The sequence below is a fragment of the Ochotona curzoniae genome, unplaced genomic scaffold (assembly GCF_017591425.1).
Source record: "Ochotona curzoniae isolate NIBS_2020 unplaced genomic scaffold, NIBS_Ocur_1.0 patch433, whole genome shotgun sequence".
NCBI lineage: Eukaryota > Metazoa > Chordata > Mammalia > Lagomorpha > Ochotonidae > Ochotona > Ochotona curzoniae.
The window spans coordinates 559,347-580,371 of NW_024467010.1; the positions used below are offsets into that span (position 1 = coordinate 559,347).

At 59.5% G+C, this 21,025-nt stretch overlaps 2 protein-coding genes across 3 annotated transcripts in view; both read left to right on the top strand.

The window, feature by feature from the left end:
- Window positions 1–3,512, top strand: part of LOC121167878 (ATP-binding cassette sub-family A member 17-like) — a 55,973-nt gene extending 52,461 nt beyond the window's left edge. The window contains exons 26-31 of the mRNA XM_040997581.1: window positions 126–313; window positions 1,704–1,874; window positions 2,109–2,299; window positions 2,421–2,494; window positions 2,883–3,012; window positions 3,451–3,512. Coding sequence (XP_040853515.1) covers window positions 126–313; window positions 1,704–1,874; window positions 2,109–2,299; window positions 2,421–2,494; window positions 2,883–3,012; window positions 3,451–3,512 — 816 coding nt within the window. The remainder of the gene's footprint in view (window positions 1–125; window positions 314–1,703; window positions 1,875–2,108; window positions 2,300–2,420; window positions 2,495–2,882; window positions 3,013–3,450) is intronic.
- Window positions 3,513–5,276: 1,764 nt separating this feature from the next.
- Window positions 5,277–20,975, top strand: LOC121167911 (cyclin-F-like). Of its 2 annotated transcripts, none has more exons than XM_040997623.1 (17): window positions 5,277–5,292; window positions 6,378–6,532; window positions 8,159–8,265; window positions 9,104–9,171; window positions 9,734–9,927; window positions 10,416–10,469; window positions 11,013–11,117; window positions 11,370–11,447; window positions 12,339–12,490; window positions 13,533–13,697; window positions 14,988–15,111; window positions 15,394–15,574; window positions 15,810–15,897; window positions 17,501–17,600; window positions 17,764–17,891; window positions 18,674–18,843; window positions 19,593–20,975. In XM_040997623.1, the coding sequence occupies exons 1-17, from the start codon at window positions 5,277–5,279 to the stop codon at window positions 20,039–20,041; spliced, it is 2,334 nt and encodes a 777-aa protein (XP_040853557.1). In that variant the 3' UTR covers window positions 20,042–20,975. The 2 variants fall into 2 exon arrangements, with proteins under 2 accessions (XP_040853557.1, XP_040853558.1); XM_040997624.1 differs by having other exon boundaries at window positions 11,013–11,111.
- The last annotated feature ends 50 nt before the right edge of the window (window positions 20,976–21,025 follow it).

A 21,025-nucleotide genomic window follows, 5' to 3' on the forward strand; every position in this document is an offset into this window, starting at 1 on the left:
CACATAGGTCCTTATGGCAAACCTGATTAGTGACCAGAGAGAGAAAAGGCAACTGGGCACTAGGCAGCCTCCCCACACCTGGTTTACCTGTGGGGCCTCTCTCTCTGCCTGTGTTCTGACACCAGGTGCGGAAGTGGGTCGGCTACTGTCCCCAGTTTGATGCTCTGCTGAACTTCATGACAGGCCGTGAGTCCCTAGTCATGTATGCCCGCATCCGGGGCGTGCCTGAGCACCAGATCGCTGCCTGTGTGAATCAGATCCTGGAGGACTTAGTGTTGCACATGGACGCCGACAAGCTGGTGAAGACCTACAGGTGAGATCTGAGGCTTCCAGGTATGGGATAGCTCCTCGTCTCCGCACACAGGTGAGGTGGCTGTGTGGTCCACAGCCCTGCAGAGGGTGTTTGGGACCTTCTCCTAAAGCACTGCCTTCTGTCAGGGACAGGGTCACTCGAGGGTAGAGGACAAACTATACTGCGCTGTGTACCTGGTGGGTAGTAACACAGCGTCCTTCGCTTCCTGGAGGGCTTCCTGGGTTTGATCGGTGCATCTCGTAAGCCCCCAGGTTCCCCATTCTGCTGGATCAGTGGCCCCTGAGCTCCCTGCAAGTGGTCTGGTGGGACACCTCTGTGGACCACGGGCTCCTGTTGTCAGGGTCCTACAGGGCCCCTCAGACTGTGTGAAAGTGGTACTGCAATCCTGGAACCTCTGGCCTGTAGCAAGGCAGGCTTGGGTCAAATGATGATGGTCTTGACTCTTCCATCTTAACAGGAATCTCATGTCCTTTGAAAATCAAAGGAGCACAAGGAAGGATCAGGGAACACTTAAAATCCTCAAACCTTTGGTGTCTCTTCCTCTCTGCTTTCAAGATGCACGCCAGCTCCTGGCTCTACCCGGGAGGTGCCTTCCCCTTCTATATTCAGCTGGTCATTTTGCAAATAAAACTTCCTTTAAAAAATCAAAATGGATTTTTGGAAAATTTAGAACAGGGCCTTACCTACAGGAAATGCTCTTAAGCTTAAAAAAGTTTATTAAATGTTGCTGTGCCCTCCCTTGATGGAGAAGAAATGCTCCCTAATTCCCAGAGGAACCTCAAAGACCCCCCGGCCGCGAGCTGCTGTGGCAGGAACCCTCAAAGACCCCCCGGCCGCGTGCTGCTGTGGCAGGAACCCTCAAAGAAGACCCCCCTGGCCACGTGCTGCTGTGGCAGGAACCCTCAAAGACCCCCGGCCGCGTGCTGCTGTGGCAGGAACCCTCAAAGAAGACCCCCCGGCCGCGTGCTGCTGTGGCAGGAACCCTGAAAGAAGACCCCCCGGCCGTGTGCTGCTGTGGCAGGAACCCTCAAAGAAGACCCCCCGGCCGCGAGCTGCTGTGGCAGGAACCCTCAAAGAAGACCCCCCGGCCGCGTGCTGCTGTGGCCTGATCCTGTGTCTAGGACTCTCCGGCCGTGTGCTGCTGTGGCCTGATCCTGTGTCTAGGACTCCCCGGCCGTGTGCTGCTGTGGCCTGATCCTGTGTCAGGGGAAGTGGACAGTGTGGGCACTCTAACCCCAGTACAACCCTGGGTGACACTGAGGGGGCCATTTCTAACCAGCCCCCCACCCCCATGTAGAACAGCACTCAGGAACAGAGGTGGACAGAGCCGGCGGAGGTGTGGATAGCAATGACTCCTTCACCCCCAAGTATCCCTCTCTTCCTCCCGCAGTGGGGGGAACAAGCGCAAGCTGAGCACGGCCATTGCCCTCATCGGAGAGCCCGCCGTCATCTTCCTGGACGAGCCGTCCACTGGCATGGACCCTGTGGCCCGGCGCCTGCTCTGGGACACCGTGGCCCGCGCCCGCGAATCCGGCAAGGCCGTCATCATCACCTCCCACAGGTAGAGCCGGGGGTCCCCGTGGGTCAGTGAGAGAGCAGACGAGGCCGGGGAGGGCAGGCTCCGGGGTGGGCAGCAGGGCCTGTGCCTACCACAGACTCCCTGGCCCCTGGCCGTGGCCACACTCTGGAATGCCCTGACCTGGGCGTCGCCACCTTCCCGCCCACACAAGACCCTGGCGGTCAGGGTGGGTGGCGGCACCCCAGCCGTGTCTCAGGCCTCCACCCTTGTCCCCAGCATGGAGGAATGCGAGGCCTTGTGCACCCGGCTGGCCATCATGGTGCAGGGTCAGTTCAAGTGCCTGGGCAGCCCGCAGCACCTCAAGAGCAAGTTTGGCAGCGGCTACTCCCTACAGGCCAAGGTCAGGAGCAAGGGGCAGCAGGAGGCGCTGGAGGCGTTCAAGGTGTTTGTGGAGCTGACCTTCCCAGGTGTGTGCTGCCCTGCCTGAACCTCCGCCCCCCAGCCACCGGGGCGAGGGTCCCTGTGCCCAGGCCGCCCTGCCCTAGCCCAGCATGGAGCTCACAGCAGCATGGTCTGATCTGTGTGCAGGAAGCATCCTGGAAGATGAGCACCAGGGGATGGTCCATTACCACCTGCCTGGCCATGGCCTCGGCTGGGCGAAGGTGAGCACAGGCCCGTGGCACGTCTCTGGCTTTCTAGGGGGACTCAGTTGTTGCCTTTGTTGTGTGGAAGCCTCACGCTCTGCTGCTGCCCTGCTTGGCTGTCTCCATGGCAATATTCAGAAACATTTGTCATGGAACACAGAGTCTGAGTTGTGAAGGACTGATAGGATATGCTCCTGGACCCCTCATTTCGGAGAGAGGGTTAGCACAAGCCCGGGTCACAGAGCAAGTCAGGGACCCTGTCAGGTCTGTTCCCAAACAGCAGACACCTATGTCTGTGGGTCAGGCCCTTCCCTGAGTTTCTGTGACAATCCCAGCAACCCAGTCCCCACTCTCCCTCTGCGTCCCCACCCCTGCTCCACACGCGCAGCCCCCTTCCTTCCCCTAGGTGTTTGGCATCCTGGAGCAAGCTAGGAACAAGTACCAGCTGGATGACTACTCGGTCAGCCAGGTCTCCCTGGAGGACGTCTTCCTGAGCTTCACCTACCCCGTGTACTCTGCACAAGCGCATGGCCAGCGTGGGCAGACACGGCCTCCCTCCGCTACGACAGCTGCCCCCTCAGACCTTTCCCAGCAGCAATAAAGACAACCCCATATGGCCAGACAGCCCAGGTGTGCGTGGTCCGTCTCCACCAGCACCGCCGAGGCTCTCCAGAGCAGCTCATTTAGCAGGCGGGGCCAGTCACTTGGAAGACCTGGCTGTGGAGGCTGCCCCAAGTAACATCTGGGCTGTCCTGTCACAGAGCAGTGACTGGAGGTGACTCAGGCAGTGGTTACCACTGGCGGACCAGCTCTGAAGTCAGCACCCCGTTTACATCCTGTCACCTGGCCTGCCCTCTGGCTGGTACCCTCTGGCTGGTGCACCCCGGCTGGTGCCCTTTGGCTGGTACCCTCCGGCTGGTACCCTCTGGCTGGTGCCCCCCGGCTGGTGCCCTTTGGCTGGTACCCTCTGGCAGGTGCCCCCCGGCTGGTGCCCTCCAGCTGGTACCCTTCTTGGGGTGAGGAGTCTGAGTGGTAACGGTTCCCACCAGGCCCAGTCCCTTTTCTCCCATCCCCTGACACCCCAGACAGTTGGCCACTAGCATGGGGTGGGCCGTGTCCCCCACACACATCAAGCCTCAGGGTGTGTCAAGGCAGGGACCTCTCTGCAGAAGCATGGGCAAGACTTCATTTAGATGGCTGTGAGGAAATGTCCACAGGCCCCTTGGAAAGCAGGGGAGGGCCAGAGTGGGTGACCCGACTCACAGATGGTGGGGCTCACATTGCATCCCAGGGGTGCTTTGAGGGAGCCCTTGAGTCGGAAGCTGCAAGGACAGCGTTCTTCCGGAGCACGTGTGCTGGCCCAGGGCAGGCTGCATGTCCAGGACTCAGGGTGTTCTCCGTCCTCCCAGGCCCCTGTGACCTGATGCACACAATGCTTACAGCACCACGATGGGACCCTGGCAGGCTGTTGCCTACGGAGACCTCCACACAGTGGCACTAACGATGTCAGGCAGCTGCTGGAGGTGTGGACTCCTGGGTGTCTCCCCCCACCCCACACCTATCGCATCAGAAGTTCCTGTGGTCGTTGGCTCTGTGGAGGATGTTCCACACTGAGGCCCGAGTGTCCCAGCCATCAGGACATTGTGCCCCTCTGCTCCGTGAGGTGCCCCCAGCTCTGGCCACCCCCCACCTCTGAAGGCTCCGAGTCCTGGGGGTGGGACTTCTGCCTCCCACCGGTGGTGCATCGCCACGGGGTCTTCAGTTCTCATCTCCAGGCCCCTGCCCTGCCATCCAACTCGGGGAGGAACGTCCCTGAGCTCCTCCCAACAGCCTAGCCTTCTCCAGAGTTGCCCTGCCGGGCTCATCTCACTGCAAAGCTGGTCCTGGGCTGCGTGAGGGGCCGGGCAGGCTGTCAATGGGGACACTGTTACCATTTGAGCCCTACAGGTGCTCAGCTCAGGGACGTACAACAAAGTAACACGGCCCAGTGTTGGGGGGTATGGACAATGACAGAGTAACCAAATGGGCAACAGTAGGGCAAAGGGACGGGGGACCGAGGACTGTGGGCTTGCTGATTCTGGGCAGGGGGCGGCTCTTTCCTGTCCAGGGACCTTGAGCTCTTTGGGGCCACCGGGACCTGCTGATCACACACACACCCCCGCGTTGCACCATCCGTGTCCGGCGAAGGCCAAGTGCCCGAAAGGACTCGGGAGCAGCAGGACAGGACACTGGGGGAGGGGGGCAGCAGGACAGGACACGGGGGGAGAGCACGGAAATCGAGGCGAGAGGAGACCCCGTTTCGGGGAGGAACGGGTCAGGCTTGCTGGGGGACCGTGTCGCACCGGGCGCAGCATGTCCCGTCCGTGGCGAGGCCCGCGAAGGGCGCTAGGGCTTCCCGTGGCGCGACCACCTGCGTCCGAGCTCGGGACGGCCCGCTGGACCCCTGCGAGGTGGGTCCCCTCGACTGCAGGGCCCAGGAGGGACGAGCCATCAGGCCGGGAGGGCGACCGCAGCCAGCCACGGCGGAGGCGCCCCGGCTCCTGCACGCAGCCCCGAGATGGAGGAGGCGGGCCGGGCGCGCGGGCTCCGCCAATCAACCGCCCGCGTTCGAATTCGCGTCCCGGCCCGGCCAATGGGGCGAGGCGAGCGGGGACCCGCGGCCCGGCCAATAGGAGCGCCGGGCGCGTTTGAAAACTAGGGCGGGCGGCGCGGCGCGGTGTGCGCCTGCGCGGGTGGCCGGCGCGCTGGGTCCGAGCGCGGGCGCTCGCGGGCGGGCTGGGACTGCGGTGCGAGCGGAGCGATGGGGAGCGGCGGCGGTGAGTGCGGGGCGGCCCCTGGCAGCTTGGGGTGCAGGGCGGGCTCGCACCCCTGGGACCCGGGACGGGGAGTCGCGGGCGCGCCGGGCCTCCTGCTCGCCGGCGCCCAGGGACGCGCGGTTTAAATGCCCCGGGAGGCGGCTGGTCTCGCGCGGCTGCTGTCCTACCCCCGACCCTGTTCCAGTTCTCCCGCAAGCAAAGGTTCGGGTTAGTTGTGGTGTAGCAAATGCGATCGCTGTCGTCCGTCGTGGGAGGCTGATGGCGCGAGCCGAGGGGCGAAGCGATGCGATGGGCTCGCCCGCTCACCTGGTGCCGCGCTGCGGACACCTGGCGGCTCCTGGTCAGCTGCGCTGCTGGGCTCTGCCGCGGGGTCTGGCGCCTGCGGTTCTTTGGGTTATTTCAGTGGTTGCCGACCCTTCCCGAGTGAAAGGGGGTGAAAGCTTTCTGAGTGGTAAAGGAGAAGAGAAATCCGAGAGCTCTTCGGGAGTTGGTCACTCCGGGTGAGGTGGCCACAGTGCTTGCTGACAGGAAGACCCGGAGGCGTCGCTGCAGAGGAGGACCCGAGGTGGTATCCCAGCGTGCTGCAGAGGGTCTGTGTCGCCTAAGAGAGGAAGCAGCTGTCCGTGGAAGGGCCCATTGCCCCGTTGCTCAGCACCTCGCTGACACTTGGCCTGCCCTTCCCAAGTTCTTGGCTTCCCTGAAAGCAGCCCTCCAGGAGACTGAGGAAGATCCTTAAGCGGCTCCCTAGTCTGCAGATAGAAGCCTAGCTATCCAGCGGAGGGTTGCCAGGGGGTGGACCATGCCCTCAGCCCAGCTGCCTTTGTCCCCCAGCACTGGTTGGCCTGTGGCCCCAGGAGCAGGTTGCCAGTAGCCGAGTCATGGTGTACCTGCTGTTGGCTGTCAGTTCTGCATGGGTGTTTGAACAAATCTGCTGTCTTGCGTTGTATTTTTTTAATTTGATTTGATTATTGGGGCTAGGAGGGTGGTTCTGGAGTTGGGCACCGCTGTGGAGCAGGGAATAGTAACCGCTAACTTCCGGTGCAACTTTTCTATTAATTGAGACTTGAGTTTTTTCTTCCCTCCAGTAATCCACTGTCGATGTGCCAAGTGTTTCTGCTATCCCAGCAAGCGGAGGATAAGGAGGCGCGCTCGGAACCTCTCCATCCTGGGTCTACCTGAAGACGTGCTCTTCCACATCCTCAAGTGGCTTCCTGTTGGGGACATCCTGGCCATCCGAGCTGTAAGTCCTGCCCTCCTGCCTGCAGCAGCACTCGGCGTGGCGAGAAGGCCAGCCCCCATCCTCTAGTTCACCTCACAAATGCCCACAGTAGCCAGGACTGGCACTCCAACTCTGTCTTGTGTGTGGGGTCTGCACTGACAGGAGTCTGGGGTAGGGGGATGGGCACAAAGCCCAGACGCCCCGAGGAGGGATGTCCACATTTGGACTGCGAAGGCATCAGCCTCCCACCCTTGGGCCTCACATTTTCTTTTCTGATTTATTTATTTAATATTGGAAAGTCAGATATACAGAGAGGAGGAAAGACAGACAAGAAGATCTTCCGTCCGATGATTCACTCCCAAAGTGACTGCAGTGGCCGGAGCTGAGCTGAGCTGATCCAAAGCCAGGAGCTCTTCTGGTCTCCCATGTAGGTGCAGGTCCCAAGGCTTTGGGCCGTCCTTGACTGCTTTTCCAAGCCACAAGCAGGGAGCTGGATGGGAAGTGGAGCTGCTGTGACATGAACTGATGCCCAAATGGGATCCTGGCAGATGCAAGGCGAGGATTTTAGCTGTTAGGCTACTGCACCAGGCCAGGCCTGGGCCTTACATTTTCAATATCAGAATGAAACCTTGGCCTTCCAAGGAGCATAGAGAAAACAAGGATGTTATCAATAGATACTTGTGAGAGGAATGTTCTAGTGACAGGAATCGCACGTGGGGCTTATCTTGTCTGTGGTAACATTAACACAGACAGTAATATTTACATTGCCTAAGAAACAAGAAAGCAGGCCATGGTAGTCTTGTGGTGGTGGCATAGCCCAGCAAGTTGAGCCACAGCCTGTGACAAGGTAGCCGACACCCCTCATCTGAGCCCTTCTGGCTGCCCTTGCAGGACCTATGTCCCTCCCCATGAAAGCCTCCAAAAAGCTGGTCTCTGGGCTCTTTGTTCCTGCAGCCGTGAGGTACACGCGTATCAGGAGGGCGCCTCCAGAAGGCAGGCTTCGTGCTGCGGAGAACAAGTCCTGCCTAGGGCACCTGCTTCCTGGTCAGCAGCTGGCTCCTCGGCTTCCCGTCCAGCTCGCCGCCAGTGGTCTCGGGGGGCAGCAGGTGCTGACTCGGGCCTCTGGGCCCCTACCACCCACAAGGGAGACACAAATGGCTTTTCTAGACGTTTAGGGAGTGAACCAGTGGGTGGAAGATCTCTCTCTCTAGCTTCCGCACCCATACTATTATTTATCTGACTCTCAAATAAGTAAATAAATCTTTAGGGGGTGGGACTGGCACTGTGGCTTAGTAGGTTAAACCTCCAGTTGCAGTGCCAGATCCCATATGGGCACCAGTTCGTGTCCTGGCAGCTCCACTTCCCATCCAGCTCCCTGTTTGTGGCCTGGGAAAGCAGTGGAAGATAGCCCAAAGCCTTGGGTCCCTGCACCCGCGTGGGAAACCCAGCAGAAGCTCCTCGTTTCAGATCAACTTGGCTCTGGCCGTTTGCAGCCATTTGGAAAGTGAACCAATAGGTGGACGGCCTTGCTCTGTCCCCTTCTCCCTGTAACTCTACGTTTCAAATGTAAGCGTCAGAGAGTGAGCCTCAGGAGCCAGGCTTTTGCGCTGTCCCTCAATGACCCTTCCTTCCTCCACTGTTCTGCAGGTGCACTCGCACTTGAGGGACCTGGTGGACAACCATGCCAGCGTGTGGGCCTGTACCAGCTTCCAGGAGCTGTGGCCTTCACCAAAAAACCTGCAGCTCTTTGAGAGGTACGCCCTGAGCTCACTCCCTTCCTTGCGCCTCTGAGTCTGACTCGGAACTGTTTCCCCTTCTCTGTTTTCCCTCATATTCCCACACAAGGGGCAACCCAAGACTGTGCATGTCATCCATCAAGGCCCCCCATCACTCAGCCCCACCTACTGTACTTCCCGGGTCCATCTTGGTCTGTTGACTCATTCCCATGTGATTCAGGCACAGGTGGCCTGCGTGGGTAGACTTTCTTGGGTCTAAGCTTTGTGGCTTCAGCATCACTCATTGCCAAATTCACTCCCTTGTGCCCATGAGCCAGGGTCAGCGCCAGGACCGCCGGCTACCTGTGCCATTGGCCACCCCTGGGACCATGTAGCTCTGCCAATGCCTCCTTGTTTCAACAGACTCAGAAAGCACAGCTTGGGTTGGGTCCACTCCAGCCCTCACCCACAGGGTTGTCAGGACCCCAGGAGGAGCCGTGCACCAAGGAACTCCCCCAGCCCCAGGGCTCAGCTTGGCCGGGTTAGTGGTCCGAGTTGCACATGCATCACTCCTGTCTGACCTTGGGCTTGCTCAGTGGTCTGGCAGCAGACACTGCCAGGTCACTCAGTCACCCGAAGCCCAGGCCACCTTTATTCACTCTGCTGTGCCTTGGACTGCTGCTCCTGACAGCTCGCCTGCTGCGTCCTCCCCTGAGCTCCATGCAATCGTAAACCCAAAAGCAGCCTTTGATATTGAACTCATGGCGGGTGGGAGGAGAAATTCATTCAGAAAATGGGTATGCTGGCAGCCAGTGCAGTGGTAAGCCATGACCCAGGGGGTAAGAAACTGCCACGTTGCGTGTTCCTCGTGTTGCAGGGCTGCAGACAGGGGCAACTTTGAAGCTGCTGTGAAGCTGGGCATAGCCTACCTCTACAATGAAGGCTGTAAGTGCTGCCCCGGCCCCTGGGGACTCTTCCTGTGTGTGTGAGCCCCAGGTCCCCCAAGAGCTGAGTCACCACTTCCCTTGTCTTCCTGGGAGCTCATGCCCAGAGCTGGTTGGCCTAGGAACACACAGGCATACTGACTGCGTTCCGAAAGAGTCGACTGTTGTGGTGGCCAATCCTGTTGTTTGGTCAAGCAGGAGGCCCCAAGCCGACTCGGGTGAGCCTGCATCTGCCCACACTGAGGGCTGCATGTGTGGGCAACCCCTCTCCGTGCCAGGCTCTGCTGGTGCCTTGGGACACAGAGGGCAGTGAGCCTCGATCACTGGGTGGCAGTAACACAGCTCCTGGAGGGATGATGGGGTGCTGGCTGCAAGGGGTGCTTTTCCTTGGCCTCAGGCCCTGGCATCTGGACTTCTGGCAGCACAGAGGAGGAAGGAGCCCCATGGCAGGTCCTTCTTTCCCAGGACACAGGGCACCTTGCGCCATGATGGCATAAGGTCAAACTCTGGAGCACTTCCCGCCCCCGAGAGGTGTGACCACGTTCGGTTCTATCCCCCTGCAGTGTCTGTGTCTGACGAGGCCCGTGCGGAAGTGAACGGCCTGAAGGCCTCGCGCTTCTTCAGCCTGGCTGAGCGGCTCAATGCAAGCGCAACACCCTTTGTCTGGCTCTTCATCCGCCCACCATGGTCGGTGTCTGGAAGCTGCTGCAAGGCCGTGGTTCATGAAAGTCTCAGGGCAGAATGCCAGCTGCCCAGGGTAAGTCCTGGCACACCCCGTGGACCACAGGCATCTGGTGCCTGAGGCTGGGGCCATGCAGCAGCACAGAGGACACGCGTTGGGGGGTGCTGCCAACCCGCCTGGTCTTGGTGCCAGGTAACAGAGAGAGTTGTGGGCGCTGATGGACAATTGAAACCAGCAGCCGTTGCAGGAGGCAGAGGGGTGGACAGCACAGGACCCTGAGCTTGCAGACCTAGGAAGGTGGCCCCGACTTGCTTCTCTTTGGGCAACTGTTTGGTTATTCACCCTGCAAGTGCCCATGGTAATCAATCCTAGAACCCGCCAAAGCCAGGTGCAGGGAACTCGACCCAGGTATCCTGCGTGGATGGCAGGGCCCAGGTCCTTAAGCCTCCCAGGATGGCATTTGTGGGAAGCTAGGAATCAGGAGAAGGGCCAGGCTGCCCCATTGGGTCCACAGGTACCCTAATGGCCAGACCTGACACCCACCATGCCTCTCTTGTTTTAAGACTCGCCGGGCGTCCATCCTGCACTGTGTGGGAAGAGTGCTGAGTCTATTCGAGGTAAGTGTGCTTGACCTTGTTTAATCTGTCCCTGGTCAGGATGCAGAAGGAGAGGGCACCCAGGCCCAAGGTCCAACCCTGGAGATCCCTAGTGGGCAGTGCCTGGGCCACTCTCGGGGCTAGGGGAGTGGTGTGGCCAAGCTCACCTTGCTGCACCCTTGGGAGCCCGTGGGGTACACAGGTGCTGCGTGAGCCGCCTTTGGGATCTGGAAGCTCTGCTGTTGCAGATTTAGGAAAACTGCCTCTGTCTTTCTTTGGGAACAAACGGGAAGGCAGGTGTTTTGGAGCTCCAGAGCCAAGCCAAATCCACACAGAAGAAAGGGCGCTGGGCCTGACTGGGGCTCTGAATCCATTTTGCCGTCGGCCTCCAGCAGTGTGTGTTTAGAGTTAAAGTCCCTTTTCCTCTGATGGAGTTAGGGTCTGTTCTGTCAGCGTGTGTCTTGGGAATGGGGTGGACGGCAGCAGCGGGGGTGGGAGTTGGAGAGTGCTGCAGTATGGAGCAGAGACCGAGAAAAGAACCCACTCTGCTCGGACCCACTCCAGGACGAAGAGAAGAAGAAGCAGGCCCGAGCACTTTTTGAAGAATCTGCTCACCAGGGATGCCTGGCCAGCTCGTACCTCCTCTGGGAAAGTGACAGGAGAGTGGACGTAAGTGGCTGGCTCTGGAAAGGGAGGGATCGTGTCAGCCAAAGGCACAGTCTGGACACTGCCCTGGGACCAGGGTTGATGTTCCTGGCCTCTGGGGAATCTGCTGTTAGCAACTCCCAGTTACCACTGTCACTTGGGGTTAGCACAGCCAGGTACCTCCTGTGGGTATTGGGACATTTAAGAACCCATTGAGTTGATTCTGGGTTCTTCCTTAGACTGTATTTAAGGTTTGGTGCCTCTTCCCATTGACAGATGTCAGATCCCGGACGATGCCTGCACAGCTTTCGGAAACTCAGGGACTATGCTGCCAAGGGCTGCTGGGAGGCACAGGTAACAGGAAGTGGAGTGCAGGAGCCTCTGTCTTGGTGGCCTCCTGGGACAGCCCTGCCTGGGCTTCTTGCAGGAGACCAAGGGGTGCAGGGAGATGGGGCTGGAGCTCAGGCCATAAGGCAGCCAGATTCATCCCCACGCACTGTCCACAGTTGGGGTGCAGGGTAGGCTTACCCTCACAGCACTCGCTGAGGCTGCTCCCAGGGTGCCCTGCTCACCGCCACGTCCAGCCTCAGCACCTGCCTGGGCTAGCTGCTAGGAGCAGACAGACGTGTGCGCGCCATGGGAGCAGTTGTGCTAGGTTGTTGGGAAAGTTGGTACACCCAGGGCAGACACGGCATTTTTCTGAACATTCCATTAGCTGGTTGAGTCTGAGGTCATAGTGCATGCTGGGTAGGATTTTCGGCCCTCACGACCACCTGCCAGAGCACGTGCCACAGGCCACTCTGCCATCAAGGAAATCAAGGCCACCCTTACCCTGCCATTTACCTTCACACGGAAGCCTTCTTGAGGCTCCCTATTCAGCTTGTGGCCTCCCCCCTGGAGCAGGTAACTCACACCTGGGAATGGACGGGTAAAAGCTTAGTTTTTTTTTGTTTTTTTTTTTTCTTAAACCATGCAATCAAAAGACTGAGCACCTGTGCCGAGGTGGGAACGCACCTGGCATGCGGTTGTAGCCCTTCAACCCTGCTCAGCTGTGCTGGGGCATTTGGCATCCCATGGAATGCCCAGCCTTGATACCCTGTTCTGCTCCCACCCCAGCTTCCTGCTCATGCAGGCCCCGGGAGGCAGCGGTGACGGCTCGTGACTGTAGCTGTCCCGTGTGCCCTTGCGTGTGGACAGACCTCAAAGCCACCACTGCTCTTCACACTTGTGTCTTTCCTTCCTCAGCTGGCCTTAGCCAAAGTCTGTGCCAACGGGCAGCAGCTGGGGCTGGATGCGAAGGCGTCCGCCGAGATTGTGAGCCAGCTCTTCCAGGCGTCGCAGGCCGTCAGCAAGCAGCAGGTCTTTGCTGTGCAAAAGGGACTCAACGACACGATGAGGTGAGGCTTCCCGCCGCGCGACTTGATGTGGCAGCCAGCCCACCAGCTTCCTGCTCCCTGGACACGTCCGTCCTCCCTCTGGGCCCCTTGGGGCTGCAGGGTGGCATCCTTCTAGAGCGAGCAGCTTCTGCAGCTGGGGCCTAGCCTGGCCTGTGTCCTGGCCTTGTGAGCATGTGGGTGTGACTACCATCAGCCCAGGATCCCCTTTTGCTCTGAGGTTGGCCATAACATGCCTTAGCATTGGACTGCTGTGAGAAGGGTGTGTTAGGAGGCCACAAGACCAATGGAGGAGTTGTTTGCAGCTTGCTCATTTAACTGTTTCCATTGTCTAGTATGATTGTCAATCCAGTACAGTCCATGCGCTTGGGGAACCCCTGGCCTGCTCACAATGAGTGCACTGTTCACCACCTGGGCACTTGACCCTGTGCCCATTGTTCTAGGAGCACAGGGAGACCCTTAGCTCCCACCCCCCGTACCCCCTGCCCTACCCCGCCCTCCTGTCCATGGCACAGTTTGCGTCCCTGCTGCTCTTGAGTGACCTCCCTGCTTCAGGATGTACTCCTGCAGAAAGGGGTTCACTCTCTCCAGTGTCCCTGGACCCCAGCTCGGGCCATCTGGGGAAAAGGCACATCTCAACTCTTGGGGGGCGCAGGTGAGGATGAGATGAGACCCCAGTGTGTGTCAGCAGGCCGTTGCTGGCGCTGCCCTTCTAGCTCCAGGCTGCCGTGGAGCCATGCAGTAAGCACCCCATGGTGCAGGGTGAGGGCAGCCCGTGTTGGCCTTAAGTCCCTTTTCCCCTTTGAGAATTTTCTCCTGTCCCAGGACCAGTGATCCAGCCCCAAACAGACTGCGTCAGCTGCATGCCTCCCACCTGGGAGTTGGGGTCCGTCTCTCTCTTGGTGCTCTGAGGTGTTTGCCTCTGTGAACAGTGCACGATGGAGGCACAGGGCCCACGGGGCCAGTGATGAGCCAGGACCCTGCACGCCACAGCTTGTACCTCCAGGCGCTTGGTGTGGCTGCAGCACTGCCGCTCTGTCCACAGATACATTCTCATCGACTGGCTGGTGGAAGTGGCCACCATGAAGGACTTCACTAGTCTGTGCCTGCACCTGACGGTGGAGTGTGTGGACCGCTACCTGCGCAGGAGAGTGGTGCCGCGATACAGGCTGCAGCTGCTGGGCATCGCTTGCATGGTCATCTGCACCCGGTGAGGAGCTGCCGCCCCCGCCGGCAGGATGGGGTGTGTAGTGTGCTTCCGCCGTTTCCTGAGTCACAACCCCTGCTAGGTTCTCAGAATTCACACGTAAAAAATGTTCGAGGCGAGTCCTCAAGCATGGTGTCTGTCTCGTGTCCTCCCCAACTTGGGACATTTTCAGGATTGGGGTGCGGCCGCACATCAGCCAGCACCCCTGTGACCTCACTTTGGGCCACCTTCCTCTGGCTGGTTTTGGAGGCTCACGATGCATCTGGCCTTTGCTGGTTGTCCTGCCCTGGCCCCCTCGCGCAGCTGGCCATTTCGCCCAGGACATGCCTTCCAGCATCCTTACCTGCGCAGCCTGCTGGGTGAGGAACCATGCTGTGAGTTAGAGACGCGGTGAGCCAGGCAGAGGGGACAGGACCTGGCTCCTTCTTGCTCTGACACCTGTAGGTGACTCCTCTACCTTCCCCCGAGGTCAGTCACATGGCCAACATGGGACCCGACGAGTGTCGTCTCCAGGTGGCCGTGTACACCCAAAGGAGGGCCACTTTAACAGATTGGGAGAATGTGGGCGTGGGGTCAGCAGACCTGGCCACATCTGTCCACAGGACTCCATGTTGAGTTCTTGGACCGGAATCCTAATATAGGTCTTCTGCCTGGCCCTCACACAGTGTCTGACAGCACCTAAGACTGTAAGGCCGCGTCACAGGCTACCAGCTGGCTCACGGGGGTGTGATAACCACTTTGTCTCAGAGCAGTGCCTGCCCTCCCCACTGCCTCGTGCAGGCCTGTGCCCCAGGGAGTGGCCCTTGCGCTTCCAGGCCTGTCAAACTGACGACAAGCATGAGCACTGTGGAGTTGCAGGACAGGGCAGCTGGGCTCAGCTGCAGCCCACAGGCACTGGCAAAGGAGCCTTCAGGGTCTCTGGGGCAAGCTGCTCCTTGCTGGCCGAACAGTGTTCACTGCCTCCGGCAGACAGATGCCCATGTGCAGGCACCGTGCTGGGTACAGACTTTGACACCCTTGCAGCCCTGTACCCTGTCTTCTGGTTCAAAGACCTTACCATCCTCTGGAATTAAGTCACTTACACTTAGCTGGTGGTCATTGTCTACCTGACCCTGCCTTCGTCTATATGATGTGGCTCTCATCCTCTGTCCAGCACTGTCTCCCACTGTGGGCCCCAGCATCCACTGTAACCACCTGTCACCAAAGTCGTCCCTCCTTACCCCAAGGCCCCAAGTTTCAACCCTGCCCATCTGTAACTGGGCTCCAGTTTGAGTGGCCACCTGTGTACTGCAGGTTCATCAGTAAGGAGATCCTGACGATCCGGGAGGCCGTGTGGCTCACAGACAACACGTACAAGTACGAGGACCTGGTGCGCATGATGGGCGAGGTCGTCTCCACCCTGGAGGGCAAGATTCGAGTAAGTGCCCTCCTTCCCTTTCCTTGTCTGGCTTTGAGGCTGTGGGTAGGACAGGAGGAGCTGGGGCCCTCTAGCCCCCAGCTTGGGATTGACCCCCAGGGGTTCCCCCAGGAGGCTTTTGACAGCAGCTCTCATGGCCATATCCAAAGCCATGGAGCAAGAGGGCATGGTGTGCTCCGTCGTCACTGTGGTATAGACATCACCCAGGCTGACCCAGACCCCACATCCATCGCGTGGGGAGCCCTCTGGTTCCTGAACTCCATGCCTGCTGCCTCTCCCCAGATCCCCACTGTGGTCGACTACAAAGAGGTCCTGCTGACACTGGTCCCTGTGGCGCCAAGGACCCAACACCTTTGCAGCTTCCTTTGTGAGCTGTCCCTTCTGCATACCAGCCTGTCCACCTACGCCCCAGCTCACCTAGCTGCCGCGGCCCTGCTCCTGGCCAGGCTGACCCATGGGCAGAGTAAGGAGCAGCCCCCGGTGGGGAAGGCTGGAGGGATGGAAGGAAAGGCAACTCCAGAAGGGGCGGGTGAGGTATCCTCAGGCTTTGGATGGTGAGCCTGGGTCTTTCCAGAGCTGTTACAAAGGGACCACAACTCTCCAGGAGTCTCCAGCGCAGGATCCTAAAATCTATGGGGTGGCAAGGGTCAGGTGGCCATCACAGTGGCCCATCCATCCCCACCTGCTCTCCTCCCCAGCACAGCCCTGGACCCCTCGGTTGTGGGACCTCACTGGATTCTCCCACGAAGACCTCTTGCCCTGTGTTCTGAGCCTTCATAAAAAATGGTGAGTCTCCTGCCGGGCGCCAGAGGGTGTCGCTCCCCGCGAAGCTGTTGGTCCACACACGCAGCTCTGCCCTACTGGGTTTTGTACAAAAAGTCTTCCTCAGAGCCATGTTTCTTTATTTATTGGAAAGGCAGACATGGACAAGGATCTCCCATCTGCTGTTGATGCCCCCAGTGCCCACAGGGGCCGGGGCTGGACCAGGCCAAAGCCAGGACCCAGAGGACAAGAGCATCTGTGTCCTGGGCAGCGGAAGAGCTGCGATCAGCCTGAGTGTGAACCACCAGACTGAGCTGGGAGGGACACAGTGCGGTGGGGCAGCCAGGGGCCAGGGTTTGTGTCAGGCTATGGCCAGCTCCAGCTTGCCCCTTGCAGCCTCACGGACAGACTTACGCCTCCCACTTTCTGTTCCCAGCAGCCTGGGGTGCCCCGTCACACACTCTGGGGTCCTTGGCCAGGGAGCTGCCTTGCTCTTCTTGCCCTGAGACTCCGCCTGCCTCTTGGGAGTCTGGCCCGCTTCTGGAGTTCATTTGCTGTCTAGGTTTCCGCTCCAACCCAGCCTGGCGCACCTGCCCAGGTGCTTGGCAGATGCCCTCTTCACCAGCTGCCTCTCCCCCGGGTCACATTTGCTGTGGCCGCAGTCCTGACAGAACCTCAGGCGTCCCATCTTTGCCTCCTTCACCCCTGCAGCCAGGCAGCCGTGTGGTGTGACACACTGGTTCACAGTGGGGTCTGGTGCTCGGACACAGCTGCCTGTGACACACATTCATACTCACACTCACACAAACACAACCTCCCAGTGGAGCTGCCCCAGCTGTGGGCACCTCCCTTGTACTCCAGTGGAGGGGCTTCTCTGTGATTTCAGGATGAACCAGGACTCGCAGGGCAGCCTCTCCTCGGGGCAGCCCACTTCTCACCGTACCCCCATCATGGGAACCCATTGGCACCCTGGGAATCTGACGCAGGCTTTTCCCCACTGAGATCTCCTGAACCGATGGACAGATAGCGAGGAGGAGAATGGTCAGGAGGCAGTGTGGCCATCACCCACCCCCGCTCCCCCTAGCCACAAGTGGATACCAAAAAACATCGTTTGGCTGTGTTTAAAGAGATCGAAACTGTCTGACATGATATCCTCACGGTTGTGTGGCCAGCAGCAGTCCATTTTAGTTCATTCTCGCCACCACCGACAGAATCCCGGGCCCCTTACTGTCACTCAGATATCTCCAGCCACCTCAGCCTTGGCGATCATGCATAGTCTGCTGCCAGTCCCTGGGTCTGCCCACACTGGTCGCACCGCATCAAGGCGTGCCTGTCTGTGGCCCCTTGGCATTATGTGTTGCCAGGTCATCTGTCATGGCATGTGTGGAGTGTGCCCATGATGTGCCACATCACCTTTTGGGTTCCCACTCACCCACAGCTGCAGGGCACCAGGTGCACACCTCTTCCTTCCTCTGGGGTGCACACTCGAGCATGGGGCGGGCCGCTGCTGGCTTTGCCTGTCCGAGGCCCTGCCAGGCTGTTTCCCCATCTCATTGCCAGGATGGCCAACAGGGGCTGGCGCCAGTGCAGGGTACCTCACACGTGCCCTCTGTGTCCATGTTTCCAGCTTCCATGATGACGCCCCCAAGGACTATAGGCAGGTGTCCCTGACAGCCGTGAAGCAGCGGTTTGAAGACAAGCGCTATGAGGAAATCAGCCAGGAAGAGGTACCCCCTTCAGCCCCCTGTTCCCGCACCTGGCCGGGTGCCCCTCCCCACCTCACCTGTCCCTACAGGTGCTCCTTGCTGACCCACTGCCCCTCACACCTGGCTAGGTGCCCATCCCTGACTTGGTGCCCCTCACACCTCATCACCTTGCCTGTCCCTGCAGGTGCTGAGCTATGGCCAGTTGTGTGCTGCACTGGGAGTGACACAGGACAGCCCGGAGCCTCCGTCCTTCCTCGGTACAGGAGACATCCACACCTTCCTCAGCTCGCCGTCTGGGAGGAGGACCAAGCGGTGAGTGTGCACTCCAGCCTCAGCGCCTTTGCCCAGCCCTGCTCCTCACCCACCTGGAGAACTCACACTGAGCCTGCATAACCCAGCAGGGCCCCCCACCTCCCCTGTCTGCTGAGGGCTAGCACCGTTGAGTGGGGTACAGGTCCAGGCAAGGCTACCACAGGTGTTTTCTGGGGCACAGGCCCTGGTAGCACACTCCTGCCCTTTAGGGGAACCCTGGGGAAGCAGCAGGCACATAAACAGCTAAGCCAGAGTCCCTCCCTGTGCCAGGTGGGAGGGGGCACCACGTCTACTCTGACACACACACACACACACACACACACACACACACACACTCGGGGGGCGGGGGCTTGTAGCCCCTACCACGAGCACAGCTTTGCTGTGTCCAGACATGCCTTTCCCACCCCCCTACCATAGCTGGCAGTGTCAGGAATATGCCCGCACTCCCAAGTAACACCTGACCCCAAGCGGGTAGATGGGTCAATGCTGCCCCGTGCAACCTCTGTCCGGCACAGCTGGCATCTCATTCAGTCAGTGTCCCCAAGAGTGTCCTGGTCCTACCAGTTCCCAGAAGATTCCAGTGCTTTGCCTTGGCTCCTGCTATGGAGTGAGCTAGTTGGCCTCTTATCCAGGCCCCCTCCTGCCCTGACTTCCTCTCTCGAATCTACAGCGAGAACCCAGGCTATACAGGCGGTAGAGGCAGGTGTCAGGACTGGGATGGCCTGCAGCACGGCCGCCTGTGACCAGGGCTCCCGGGCTGTGTGTCCTTCTCACCACTGCAGGAAGCGGGAGAACAGCCTGCAGGAGGACAGGGGCAGCTTTGTCACCACGCCCACGGCAGAGCTGTCCAGCCAGGAGGACACCCTGCTGGGCAGCTTCCTGGACTGGAGCCTGGACTGCTGCTCCGGCTACGAAGGCGACCAGGAAAGTGAGGGCGAGAAGGAGGGAGACGGTGAGTATGCCAGAGGCTCACGCCAAGGTGGACCCATGCACCACATAGCCAGTTTCTGGAGTGTCTGGTGTCTCCACCACAGAAGGGAGGGTGCGCTGACAGAGGAGAAACTGTCCGTGTTCAGCTGCAGCAGAAAGGCCCCTGGGACGGGGCAGAACTGGCTGGAGCTCCTAAGGTCCTTCTGAGGAAGAAGAAATTCATTTGTTAAAAGTCCTAGAGAGGGACACCTTCCGTCCACTGGCTCACTGTAAATAACCAAAGGGCCGGGCGGAAGCAGGAGCATGAACCCGACCCAGCCCGCTCCACCTGACGAGATCCTGGGCTATTTTTAATGTTTTCCCAAATGTGTTAGAGAGCAGGATTGGCAATGGGGCAGCCAGAATTCACTGGTGCCCCACCCGTGTGAAATGCCACATCAAAGGCAGCAGCTTAGGCTGATGACCAGGATTCTAGCCCTAGTCCGATCTTTCGCGAACCTTCTTGGAGCTGAGCTCATGGGTACTTGCGCTCCTTCCCCTACTGCCTTGCAAACTACACTGTCCACCTCGGCCTCCCAGGGAAGCCCCAGATTGGGTGTTTCTTGCTGTTGTGTCCACTGGTGACTCAGTCCAGTTACTATTTGTTATCATCTGTCACCATGCTCAGTCAGTAGGCACCCAAAAGAGAGTGACAAGGCAGGGGCGGGTACCTGCCCAGGGCCTCCCTGGCTGCAGTATGACTGGTGCCCGTATGCTCGACTGTTCTTGCAGTGACAGCTCCCAGTGGTGTCTTCGATGTCACGGTCGTGTATCTGAACCCCGAGCAGCACTGCTGCCAGGAGTCCAGCGACGACGAGGACTGTTCAAGCAGCACGGACCGCCGGTCACCGGGACCTGAGCCTGCCAGCCACAGCAGGACCGTGCTGGCCAAGGACATCACAACCTCAGGATACTCCTCTGTCAGCAGTGCAAGTCCCTCTGGCTCAGTGGACAGTGGCTCAGGGGGCCCTCCCCACTCTACCTCAGTGCCAGCCACAGGCAGCACCTCCCACACACAGCCTTGCCACCATCAGGCCAGGAAGTCATGTCTGGAGTGTCGGCCCCTAAGCTCCCCAGACAGCAGTGTTCCCAGGCCACAGGTGAAGCGGAAGAACCTGTCAGCACACGATGGGGCCGAGGAGGAGGAAGAGGACATGAACTTGAGCTTCCTGAAGCTGTGAAATGCCAATGTGTCTGCCGCCATGCCTGTCTGCTGAGGGAGGGCTGCCAAGAGCGGCAGGCGGAGGCTGGAGCCCCAGGGCCAGCACCAGGAGCAGAGCAGGTGGCCTGTGAGGCACGGGGTCCAGCCCCGGGTGACCAGTCAGGCAGGTGTCAGCGTGGAAAGCTGGAGCTCATTACCTGCAAAGTGCAGACCCCTAGCAGTCGCGCACCCCCCCCTGCTGCAGCTGCTTGGTTTAAGGGCTGCTGTGGGCCGGACCATGACAGTCTCTGGGGTCCTGAAGACAGCCCCAGGTCCTCCTTCCTGTGCCTCAGCCCATGTTTTAGAACTTGTCTTGTCCGCCCCACAGAAGGATGTGTGCTCCCCAAGGTGTCCACAGGAAACTCTTTTTTTTTTTTTTTTTTTTTTTGCGCACTGAATTCCTGGACCAATGTTTCCAATTCTTATTTCTATGCTTCCTTACTCTTCCAAGATGAAAACAGAAAAGATCACCAATGTTGTTTAGGCTCAACTGAGAAACAAAAACCCATCCCCGTGCCATCTTCACACTCTGGGTCCAACAGGCTTTAGCCAGACATAGGACTGTAAAGGCAGCTGAGGGGTCTGAGGTAGCAGAAGTCCGACTGCTGATGGCTGCGGTTTTGCTGCCACTGAGGCAGGTCGGCTGCCCAGGGCCGGCCATGTGCCCGGGCAGCCTGTCCACTTCTCATCCGGCCTGGGCCATCCTGCAGCCTCTCCACTCGGCCAGCAGCGCGCCCTGAACGCTCTGAGCCAGAAGGCAGGGTTGATTCTGTGGTGCCCCCCTTGTCCACAGGGCCCTGGCCGCCCACCCTGACTGCCCCCTGGACGTGTGTGAACCTGCTTCCTGTCTGCACAGGGGCCAGAGATTCCTACCTCACAGGGTTGTTGTGAGGATTAAATGTGACAAGGACTGTTGCCAGGCTCTGTGTGTGTCCCTTGTGGCCACTGGGGGGGGCACCCTGGA